The sequence below is a fragment of the Lygodium microphyllum genome, chromosome 1 (genome assembly GCF_053477565.2).
Source record: "Lygodium microphyllum isolate KBCC chromosome 1, Lygodium_microphyllum_v1.1.10, whole genome shotgun sequence".
Lineage (NCBI taxonomy): Eukaryota > Viridiplantae > Streptophyta > Polypodiopsida > Schizaeales > Lygodiaceae > Lygodium > Lygodium microphyllum.
The window spans coordinates 48299999-48312781 of record NC_141135.1 but is presented as its reverse complement, the minus strand read 5'-3'; the positions used below and the strand labels follow the sequence as shown (position 1 = coordinate 48312781).

Below are 12783 nucleotides of genomic sequence, written 5' to 3'. Positions count from 1 at the left end.
GTCAAAGACAAGTGTCAAAACCTGTAGAATACCAAGAAGGGTAGGAATCTCCTCTTAACCTAATTGTTGATGCCAAAAAAGGAAGACTAGCTTGAGGATGTCAGTCTTTGTGTGGTGCCGAGAACCATGTGGATGAAAATAATGAAGAATCCCTACTGGAAGAGCAAGGATAGAAGACACCACCATGAAAGCATCAAGAGAGATATTACGCGATCCGCCGTAGGAGGAGAAGCCTCCATGCTAGTAGAAGAGCAAAACTCCTAGTAGATGGAACCATGAAAGGAATGGTGTGTAGCTCGTCTCTAACTTAGGAAGGACGGGTGTAAAACTGCATATTAGCTCTTCACTGAAATACAAAATCCTGCAAAAGAGATCAAAATCGACAAGCACAAAGATGACTAGTGAGATGCTCCAAAAAACAAATTGAAAATAACAAAAAGTAAAGCTAAGTGCAATGCAATAAGTAGGTAAGTATGCAACGGAAGTCTAAAAAAGGAAACGTTAAGTGTGTGGCCACCATTGCATACGGCGAGATGAAGAAGTAGTCCTAGAAGATGTAGTAGATACCCTAGAAATGGATGCGTAAAGTGCAATAGGTGAGTCACTAGCAAACCAATCAACCAATCCTTTAGGAGTAGTGAAGGAGATAGGTTGCTAAGACTGTCTGCATGCCACATATCTAGTAGCTACTGGGAAAAATTGAGTAAATGATACAGCATCAAGAGGTGTAGCTCCACTAGATTGGCCAGCTGAAGTGAAGGCAGTCGCAGCAGTCTATTGTGGTTTTCTAAAAGGAAGAGCTTGGTGGGTCTTGGTATGACACTCCTCGTCCACATGACCTGACCTTTGGTAATGTGTGCAAAACCTATTTTTCTTAGGAATTTGCCTCCAAAGGGTTCGTGATTCTTTGATTCTGTCGCATGAAAGTGGTGTCACCCTTGTTTTGGCTTGCCTTTGCATCTTGTGAGTTCTTGCCACTGGTGGTTTTTCCTCCCAAGGAAGAGGCAACCAACCTTCGCCCCGTTGAATGGATGTGTGTGGAGGACTTCTTGTGGACTTGATCGTGCAACCTTGCGTAATGCAAGAATTGGCACTCGAAACTCGTAGAAAGTCGGCAATCTAGGCAGTGAGATAATGTGTTGGATAAAATGAAAGTATTTGTCGAGCAACTTGTTCAAGGAGAATATGACCCACGTCGTTTGACTTTGGGGAGCTAGTAGTGGCAAACTCGGCGAGTAATTGCTGATATTCAGTCAACTTGACTTTAAGATACGTCAAATGCAATCTCACCCACATAGCAGTCAATGAGATGACTTCATCGCTTAGATATGAGGGGAAAATGTTGTAATTGAGAGTGGCACTCACGAAGCAATCCTTGCATTAACTCAACATTGGCTGTGGCATTGTGCACTCTCTATTGACGGGTTTGAGTAGGGTGAGCTAATTGAGGGTCTAGCATAGGCAGTACCAACGACCAGGTCCCAAAGTCCTTAAGATTCAAGCACTTGTTGCATGAAGTTCGACTAAGTGGTAAACTTCGACTTGTTAAAACATCTTGTTCGTGAAGGCATTCTTGGACATTGCAACAAGAGTGATAGTGCTAGGAGATGGAAAAGGTGTGTAATGGAGGTAGGGTGAATATAGGAAATAGAGTGGGGGAGAGGAGGAAAGGAATCCCAGAGTGCCCACCATGCATACAAGAAGTGTGCATAGCAGATCCAAATGTGGGAAAGGGCAGACTGAGAATCGGCATGGTAACTGTTGTGGAGCCCAAGGTAGAGGGGTAGGGACATGTGGAGTAAAAGATGGAAAGAAGTGACCCAAGGAATGTGTGATGACAGTCCATAAGGAGAGGACGGATATCCTTGCGTTTGAAAGGTCATTTAGGGAGCTTGTGCGTGTCCGGGGGTAGTGAGAGGGATGCTTATCACAGCCGTCCTAGAGTGAAAGAATGTGGTAAAGGGGGGGTAGGTGGAAGGTACAATGTTAAAGGGTGGCATTCCCCTGAATGATGCACCAAGAGGTAGAGTGAATGGAGGGTAAGCAGACGCTGGGATGGAGAAAGGGAAAGTGTTAGGAGCAGAGATGGAAGATCCAACCCTTGGTGTGCTTTGAGTGAAAGTGAAACGTAATCCTAGATTTTGGAATGAAGATGTGAGTAGATTAGAATGTGGAGAAGATAGTAGTGGGATGGGAGGGAGTTGAGAAGTATGTCTTACTTGCTCAAATCAAACAGATGGTAAAGATATACCTGATGAAGGGTATTTGCTTCAATAGCCTTCTTTATTAAAGTTAGCGTACTAAAAATCATCTTGATCCTGCACAACAAACAGGAGAGGATTTTGGCTCATATGACTCAAAAGGGCTATACAACCTGACATAAGGCATGGTTGTGATGAGGGAGATGGATCATCAGACGTCTTGAATGTCGTGGTCCCTTCAAGATCAGAGAGGTGGCCGATCTCACCAATTAGTCTAGACGGAATAGTAGCACTTATTGGAGGAGTATAAACCAAACTGTACGTGATGCGCAAGTATTTCTCTACTCTTCATATGTAAGATGACCAAACCGAGAAAAAGAAGATGGTAAAGGCGAAGGTGTGTCTATCTCCTCCTCAAGACCATAATGCCTTCTTAAAGCCTCCAATGATGGAGAACCTTGATAGGGCATCATAGGATTCCTGAAAGAAGATGCCTGAGACATTATCAGTCAGAATCAAGTCATGTGTGAGTCTCGCACAAAACTAGCCTCCACAATCACCATAGGTCCACTCTTTAGGAGATCTCCAACTCCGATACCATGTAAAGATATTCTAGGGTTTGCATTGAGGAAACACAACATATACGACCAAGACTGAAACACAAAGACTCAGACAGAGACGAGCAAAACTCAAACACCCTAAATGCAAAATGTAAAACGCAAAAACTCAAAACTCAAACACAGAGATAAAAAAACAGAGAGAACAAAATCTAAAGTGAATGAATGCTATAAACGAATGTAAGAGTGTACAGAATGCCCAAGGGCAAAGCATACAGTGTCGGAGAGTAACATCCACCGGAGATGGATCCCAAGTGCTATGACCACCAATTGGCAATGAGAGTGTGCTAACTAATGAAGGGTAGTAGGCTAGTCACCAAAACACAACAGTTGGAGGCCGAAATCTGGTAAACGCAGCAATATACCACCAAAGAATGCTGAAAATTGGTCTCACTTGAGGCAAAGAACTATCACGTGACAACAAGAGAGGTGTTTGCTGATGTAGGCAACTTGCTGGACAGCAAAAACGTAGGTATAGCAGCGGTTGCCCAAGGGGAGAGATTGTAGCAACTTGATAGACCTAAGAAGAATAGGTATTGTCAACATTGTCAAAAGGCAGGCCATTTTGACAACAAGTGTCGATCAAAGGCAAGGGACACAGCACCAAAACCCAAGTCACAGACCCTCGCCCCTCAATCAGGCAACCCCCATCAAGGGAGGCAAGGTGATGGCAAGGGGTAGTGGAAAGGTCAAACTCATACTACCACCGGTCAACCATCTCAGTTGACAACATTCTCAACTCCAGAGGGCTTGTCTAATTGGTTTGCAGAGGCTCACATCGTCTCCGTAGAGACATCCAATGCGAGTTTCATCCACATCTATGAGTTGCCTCCCGACAAGATTACCGCAGAGGCCCATTCGTCACAGCCAAGCACATCAACACATGTTTGAATTGTGGACAGTGGAGCTACCCATCACATGACTCCTATAAAGACATCTTCCGTACCCGAGCCTTTACAGCTAAGCAAGTCCACGAAGAAAACAACTCCTTGGTCAATATGCGAGCTCAAGGTTGCGTCAGTTTTGCCCCACTGACAAGGGTCCGGATATGGCTTCATTGGACAATGTATACTATGTCCCTCAGCTTGGGGTAAACTTGTTATCTGTTTAGTAGTAATAGCTTTGCTAGTTAGATTAGCAATTTTCTTTACAACGACCATAGTTAAGGCCCTTGACTCTCGGACTGGTTTAGTAATTGCTTGCAGTGAGGCACAGCCTAATGGCCTATACCACTCCGTGTTTCATACCTTCTAGGCATTAGCCACATCTCAAGAGCCTACAAACAATGAGTGTCTTTGGCATTTCCACCTAGGGCATCTTGGCTATGACTCTCTTTATGAGTTGTCTCACCCTCAGATGGTTGAGGGCCTTCCTCGCCTAGAGCTAGCTCGAGATGTCTATAGAGCATATTAGCTCGAGAAGCCCTACCATACCCCATTTCCTCAGCAATCTACACATAGAGTTGAGGTGCCTCTTAGATTGATTCACGTTGATCTTTGTGGACACACATCCACTGCTACCTTGAACGGCACGTTGTACTTCTTTTTTATAGTGGATGATCATTCAAGATACATGTGGGTGTACTTCCTCAAGCATAAGTCCGAAGCTTTCACATATTTCTCTACTTGGGTGCTACTTGTCTCTAGGGTGATCACTCGGGCTCCCTTGGTAAGATAACCATTGCCTCTGTAGTCTTAGTAGGCCATTGGGCAACCGATGCGCACCATCTATCCAATGCTCTAGCTGCTTTAGGGTGGGACGCCTTGGGTTAAAAGATTTATTTTTTTTAAGGGATTGGCTAGCGTACTTCTTGTGGCACCATTGTTGGGCTTGAGAGGAAGTATTGAGCTAAAAATGCATTAGCTTCACTTAAACAAACCCAAAACATGCTTAATTAAGGAAGAAACCTTGTTTATTTAAAAAGAAATGTGTTTCTAGAGAGTGTCTATATCCCATAAGCACAAACCCACTTGGGAGGGCCCAAACTTTCTGTAAATAGGTATGCTGCTCTCCAGAGTCCATTCAGTCTTAATCTCGTTTTTGCAAATTTCAAGTATTTCAACTTGTCTACACCCCGGACGCGAAGAACATCACAGTCCAACCTAGCCATTGGTGTCTACAACAATCTGACGCCTATTTCCAACCTACCACATATTGTTCAGAGCTGATTTTAACATACTGACTACTGCTGCTGGTTTTTCCTACATTTTTAGTCTTTCTCTCTTGTAACCTGCATTTGCTGTTTTCTCTCTCCTATAACCAATGTTTTTAGTCTTTCTCTCTCCTCACCTACGCTTTTTGTCTTTCTCTCTCTTGCAATACTATCTACATCAGATCCAACCTTCCTTGACTACATTTGTTGGTATTCAATATCCGGGGCTACCTTACTGTGATTCCGAATCCGTTCAAAGTACAACACACTCTCTAGCTCATTACCCCTGCTCTAATCCTTGAGATACAGGAGTTCGAGGTACAGTATTCATTCATTGCATAGGGTGTTTGTTGCATGTGCATTGTATATTCAATAGTCATATCCTTTCATTCATTCTTTGTGTTCATTGTCTCTAAGTTACCCTAAACCTAATTGTGTTCTTCTATCAGTCTGTGCTTTGTCGTACGGTATTATTTGTGTTTCTATGTTAGCTTAATTAAACAAACCCAAAACATGCTTAATTAAGGAAGAAACCTTGTTTATTTAAAAAGAAATGTGTTTCTAGAGAGTGTCTATATCCCATAAGCACAAACCCACTTGGGAGGGCCCAAACTTTCTGTAAATAGGTATGCTGCCCTCCAGAGTCCATTCAGTCTTAATCTCGTTTTTGCAAATTTCAAGTATTTCAACTTGTCTACACCCCGGACGCGAAGAACATCACAGTCCAAGCTAGCCATTGGTGTCTACAACAATCTGGCGCCTATTTCCAACCTACCACATATTGTTCAGAGCTGATTTTAACATACTGACTACTGCTGCTGGTTTTTCCCACATTTTTAGTCTTTCTCTCCTGTAACCTGCATTTGCTGTTTTCTCTCTCCTATAACCAGTGTTTTTAGTATTTCTCTCTCCTCACCTACGCTTTTGTCTTTCTCTCTCTTGCAATACTATCTACATCAGATCCAACCTTCCTTGACTACATTTGTTGGTATTCAATATCCGGAGGCTACCTTACTGTGATTCCGAATCCGTTCAGAGTACAACACACTCTCTAGCTCATTACCCCTGCTCTAATCCTTGAGATACAGGAGTTCGAGGTACAGTATTCATTCATTGCATAGGGTGTTTGTTGCATGTGCATTGTATATTCAATAGTCATATCCTTTCATTCATTCTCTGTGTTCATTGTCTCTAAGTTACCCTAAACCTAATTGTGTTCTTCTATCAGTCTGTGCTTTGTCGTACGGTGTTATTTGTGTTCCTATGTTAGGATATTTCTTCATACTCGAGATGAGTAACCTTCCCACAATGTGGGCACTTGGGCTGCTTCTCCTTTGAATCCTTTGTGTCCTCTTCCTTCTTGTCCTTGGCCTTCTCCTTCTACTTCTTCTTCTTCCTGCCACCCGTACCTATAGTAAAAGCCTTGGTGGAGCCAAAACCACTGGTCCCCACCTCTCTAAGTCACTCGGCATGCTCCAAGACAAGCGGTGAAAGCTCCTCCCATAAGAGCTTCTCATGGGTTGTCGAGGTGATGAGGCTGGTGTAAAAAACATCAAACCAAGGAGATAGCAGTTGAGTCAAGAAAATCATCACCATATCCTCAGAAGAGATCGCCCCTCCAAGAGAGGCAAGCTCACCTCTCATATCCTCCATCTTCGTAATGTGCTCTTTTATGGAAGAAGAATCATCGAGACTGAGTATTTGTAATTTCTTCTCAAGGAAAATCTTATGAGTAAATGTCTTGTGCTATTACAAAGATGCAAGCTTCTTCCACACTTCCACCACGGTCTGCAACCTATGAACATATACAAGAACAAAATCCTATAGACTCATAAAGAGAACGGATCGGACTCGAGAGTTAAGTTGATCCCATAAGGTTACACAATCCATGGAGACCCCATCATCAAGGTCCTCCTCGAGACGACGAGCAATCAGTGGAAAAAACAAGCTCACATAGGTCGAAGGTATCAAGAATATACTCCACCTTACAAGACCATAATGAATAGTTGGAACCATCCAATTTGTCTTCCTTGGGTAAAGAAGGGAGTATAGGCACCTGAATAGAGGGAATCAAAGAAGGCATACAAACATGCAATGGAGGCTTTTCCAACGGAACCTTCGCTATAGATGAAACCTTCTAAGATACATGGACAGAACAAGGCTAGATTCGAGGAGACTCCTCCCATCATCGATCACAAAACTCCTGATATTAACGTCGCCGCTCACAAACGTCGCCGCTCACAAAGGAGTGTCGAGAAAGGAGCTCCTCCTCTGAGTCATTGAAGCCTAAGAACTAGTAAGACATCTTCCGAATCTGCAATCACCAAGCAATCGGCAACACAAGACAGAAAGAGAATGTGCCGACGGCACAAAAACTGTCACCAACCACCACAGATGCTCCTACCTTGGCCTAGGAGATGCCGCCTACAGCCAAACACAATTTCAGATAAGGTCATCTCCTCCTGAGGATGCCGCCTACAGCCAAACGCAATGTCTAATGTGGTCATCTCCTCTAGATGATGCCGCCTCAGCAAAACACAAGGTGGGAGTGTCTGGATATGGCTGCCTCAGCTGCGTTTGATGGTGGAAGGTTGGGGGTTGATGGCTAGTGTCCTCCTTTGTAAAAAATCTCTCCTCCGTGCTCTCAAGTAGGAGATGATACCATGTGAGAGTGTGCAACGGAAGAAGGAACACGAACACACATACACATAGAAAGAGAGAGAGGAGAAATGAAAGAAAAAAAACTGCACTGATTGAAATGAATGCTGAATACAATGATGTGGACTGATCAATCCCTGCGTGCAGCCCAGAGTGTCAGTGAAGGCACCAGATCAGGCTGAAATGAATGGCAGCACCAATGTTGGAGAAGAACGGGAGATGAGAGTGCTGAAATCTGCAGAAGAGGGTGCATGTGAGTTACTGGGGGGGCTGTAATATATAGCCCCCACCCCCAAATCTGGCCAACCTGCTGGCGGCCAGCCAAAACTGGCTGACTGGCCCTAAATCTGGCCGACCTGCAGATAACCCCCTAAAATGGGCTACCTGCACCTGAGAAGAAAACGCAAACACACACAAATGCTGAAATGAACTGACAGAGTTCCTTTGTCTCCTGCCAGACTCTGACAGGAGCTCACAACCAGGAGATGACAGATTGACATATTTAAATAGGCAAGCTAGCACAGGATCATATGAGAGCTGAAGAAATTGGCCAATACTGGGATGAATTTGCACTGAATCTTAGATAGCTTAAGGTCCCCTCTCAAGCCCAAAATGGGAACCAAGAGGCATTGACAAGCTTGGTTCTTGTCTCTTTTTTTTTTAAACCATCCTTGTATCCCCCAAAAGGTCCTGCCCTAAAGAGACCAAGACATTGGACAAAGGGCACTAAAAACAGACCACCCTAGGTCCTATACAATCACAATGGCAATGATTATCTTCTTGTAGATTTTTATACACAAAGGTCCCATCCCAAAAAGACAATGCATTGAACTCAAGAATATCCCTAAGACCTACCAAGATCTCAGTGACATGTTTAGTTTTGATGTGTCCAACTTCCATATCTAGCACAGGTATCCACAACATTGGGTGCTGCCCACATTTTAGTTAGGCATTTCCAATTTCAGCCATTTATGGTAGGTCTGCCAGTTTCATCACTCATTCTTACAGCAACCACTTTCTTGGCTACGCCTGTATTAGGTACTCACTCCCATTTGTACATTGTCCCATTCCAATCATTTTGCATGCTTGGGGTCCATTACCTTGGCCCTACTCTATTTTTTCCCTTTCTCTGCATTCATATGCCATATGCCTCATCCTCATTGCACCTCTGTTTCCATCATGAACCATGGTATTAGAGCACAGCTTTCATCTTCCCCATTAGAGCTTCCAATGACAGTGTGTGCAACCTGTATGTGAAAGTGCTGCAGTCTGCACTGTCTCAGGCGGCAGGAAGCTGTGTTTTCAGCCATTTGCAGACCTGCACAATTGGTGGGAGCACTCCCACTCCCCAGTACATCTGAAAACCACTCCAGCGCATTCATGACACATGTCAGTGTACATGGAGTCCAAGGCAGAGGACTGCAATTTTTTGTGTTGGCAGCAGCAGGTGACATCTTTTCTACCTTATTTTTTGTCAATCTTCAACTGAGTTCCAGCTTTGTGATGAGCAGCCAGCCCCAGGCCGTACATGCATCCAACAAGAAATCAACATGAGGGTCTTTACCGTAGCTTTTCTGTCAGGAGTCATCAAATAATCTGCCGTCATCACTCATCCCAACCAGTTGTCCATCTCTTCAGCCCTGTCGTCATCCTTCAGCATCAGACGTCAACATCTAGTACTGTTTGCAGCAGATGATCCTAAACAGCACCTGTTAATATAATCCTTCACATAGGCAACAAGTTTTCACCCCGCATCTTGCAGGCTCTGCAGTCAGTGACAACCCACTTGCGTTTCTTGTCAGCTGATCTACCTGAATTTTGCAGTTTCTTACCCTTTTCCCGACAATGTTCGATCATTACTGCTGTATTTTGATCATTCGTCATGGCATCCTCATTTTTCCCTCACATAAACTGATCTGCATCTAATGAGGATCCTCACTGTGTTCTATAAAAAGCATCAGTACAGGTAATACGTAAGAATGTTCTTGCAAGAAATCGATTCAAAAATATCTCAATAAGACTAGCCATGATTGTGCTGTCAAGATTGAAGGCTAATTAATCGCACCAGTTATTTGTGTCAATGTGTATAAAAGACTGTGTACGACAGGGAAGTAAGCACGCACATGTTCTGAGGACAGGATCAGCCGACTGGCGATGGCGAAGAACAGGCCAGAAGTAGAAGCAATTGACGAACCAGAGCCAGGGGAGCAGGAAGAACCCGGCATAGAAGAAGTTGCGGGCTTGCGTTAGGGCAGCGTCCAGCTGCAGGCCGAGGGGACCATCGACGGTAGGCCAGTGCGCTAATGGCGGTGGTGGTGGTGTGGTGGGACGAGGTGGTGACGCTGTGTGTATCGCAGGGGGAGATGGCGAATATGGCGAGGACGGCCCCTCCACCGTCAGCAACACCTCTCTGTCGTCTTCCACCACCTCCATGTCTCTATTCTGATAGTCGCAGTGGCCTTTCCTTTTTATCGGTCGTATTTCAGAAGATCAGAGCCTTGTTGGGAAGAATGCATGAATTGCCAGTGACCTGAACGGGAAGCTGGTTTACGCAAGCAAAGTGTATGCGCTGTCAGACCGAGTTCCATTCTTAAAGACGGTTCGGTCGTACTTCGCCTTAGGATGCGGGGGTCTTGGTACCTTAATAAACCAATCGCATTTTTTAAAAAAGACTATACCAAATTACCAAATAATAAAACTAGAGATTTAGAAGCCAATGTCCATACTCTCTTAGTTATAAAAACTAGAGATTTAGAGGCCCATATCTATACTCTCTTTGCTATCTATATTCTATCTCTCTCTCTCTCTCTCTTATTTTTGAAAATTCCAAACCAATTGCCAAACTGAACATAATCCCACGTGATAGACATCCCAAGATTCCAAAGAGGAAAATATGACTTTATTTTTTTAATGTCTCTCTCTCTCTCTCTCTCTCAAAGGCATGCTAGGCAAGAAGCAAATGACTTGAACAAGCATGCATCTTGATAGCAGGCTATTGTATCCTCTCCCTCAGCATCGATAGTACCATCCTCCCCCTCCTAGAGAGTAACCTATCTTTCTCTCTCTCTCTCTCTCTCTCTCTCTCTCTCTACACTACGGGGTCTATTTCTCACATGGTCATCATTGGTATAAGGTTCTTGATGCACATCTACCAATATGTGTTCTTAGTGTAGGTCTACTAATATTCTCCCTATCCCTCGTTCGTTTCCTTGAAATCAAGGCCATGACCTCAAGGAAATTCTAACTTCCATAAGACAAGCAGTGAAAGCTCCTTCCATAAGAGTGTCTTGCAAGTCCTTGATGTGATAAGGGTAGTGTAGAAGACATAGAACAAAGGAGATGGCAACTAAGTTAGAAGGATCTAAGCCATGTCTTTATTGGATATCATCCAACCAAGAGAGGCAAGCTCACCTCTCATGTCCTCCATCTTTGTGATGTGCTCCTTCATCGAGGAGGAATCATTAAGACTAAGCATCCGCAACTTCTTCTCAATAGAAATCTTGTGGGTAAACATCTTGTGTTGGTACAAATACATAAGCTTCTTCCGCACTTCCACCACGGTCTTCATCCTACAAACATGCACAAGGACAGAATCTTGCAAACTCATCAAGCAAAAGGATTGGGATTGAGAGTTGAGCCAATCCCACAAGGCTTCTCGATCCATAGAAGTCCCATTTTTTGGATCTTCCTTAGAACAAGGAATGGAATTTGAGACAAGAGCCCAAAGATTGAAGGTGTTGAGTATTCACTCCACCTTACATGACCACAATGAATAGTTCAAACCATCAAGTTTGTCTTCTTTGGGTAATGAAGGTAAGATAGGCACTTGCACCAAGGATATCAAGGACGACATCTTCACTTCAGACAGAGCCTTCTATTACAAATGAATAGAAGGGGGACAAGTGCAAATGGGGACTCCTCTCACCGACTATAATCGTGACAATTGCATCTCCACTTAGAAGAGTGTCTAGAAAGAAGCTCCTTTGTGTCATCAAAGGTCGTGAACTAGTAAGACATATTTAATCTTGCAATCACCCAGAAAGCTATGTTTAGATGGAGACATTGCACAAGAGATAAGGCAGTCTACAAGGACTATAAATGAGTTATCTATCAAGGAAAAGCTATTGCTTGCCACTAGGAAGCTCTTACCTATGACCAAGAAGTTGACATTGCACCAAGATGTTGTCGCCTGCACCAGGATATGGTGTAAAATGCAAATTTGTGTTTTCTGCAAAACACAAAAATAGATATCACTTGATGCCTAGATGTTGTCACTTAGGTCTTTGAGACTGTTGCCTGACTGTCAGGAAGATCGACTAGACCACTTGAATGAGCACAGAGTGCAACAAATGTAGGCTAAAAATCTATGTTGTGAAGATTTGGGATGTTCCTCTATGATGAAAACTTGCTCTTCTACAACAATTCTCTAGATTGTGTCCTCACTTAGCTAATGATACCATGTGAGAGTGCGTAATAGAAGAGAAACAAGAAAGAGAGAGAGAGAGAGAGAGAGAGAGAGAGAGAGAGAGAGAGAGAGAGAGAGAGAGAGAGAGAGAGAGAGAGAGAGAGAGAGAGAGGAGAAGATGAAGAAAGATACTAAACTCACTAAAGAAGAATGTTGATACAATGATGATGGGTTGATCAGTCCCAACACATAGCCTAAAGTGTTAATGAGGACACCAAATCATGTTGATGATGATGGTGGCACCAAGCACGGAGTCGGAGTGTGTACCTACAAAGGGAAGATTGAAGACTGAAGAGTCTGTGTATCTGCCAAGTGAAGGGGCTGGCTATAAACTGCCATAAATGCTCAATTTGACTGACCTACACCAATAGGTGCCAAAAATCTGATCAATAAACATTTAATGTTGGTCATTGAAGAAAAATACCAAAAAAAAGGGGAGACCCTTAAAAAAAATCCAAGATGACAATGAAATGTCTAATAGGTGTAAGTAGACTGTGGAAAGAAGAAACTAGCCTAGGAATGCACACAGGAAGTCAACAAATTAAAAAAATGCACCTAAACTACCAAAGCTCCTATGTCTTCATCAGATTGGACAAAAACTCACAACCAAGAGATGGCAGACCCAACAAGACTAACATAGGCAAGCTAACAGAGCTAACCATTGTTACAACACTTGCATCCACTAAACAC

General features: G+C 43.5%; 1 protein-coding gene across 1 annotated transcript in view; it reads right to left on the bottom strand.

Moving 5' to 3' along the window:
• LOC148041080 (gamma-secretase subunit) overlaps positions 1-10251 on the bottom strand; it is a 30004-nt gene extending 19753 nt beyond the window's left edge. The window contains exon 1 of the mRNA XM_087676634.1: positions 9752-10251. Coding sequence (XP_087532760.1) covers positions 9752-10061 — 310 coding nt within the window. The 5' untranslated portion in view covers positions 10062-10251. The remainder of the gene's footprint in view (positions 1-9751) is intronic.
• Between the last annotated feature and the right edge of the window lie 2532 nt (positions 10252-12783).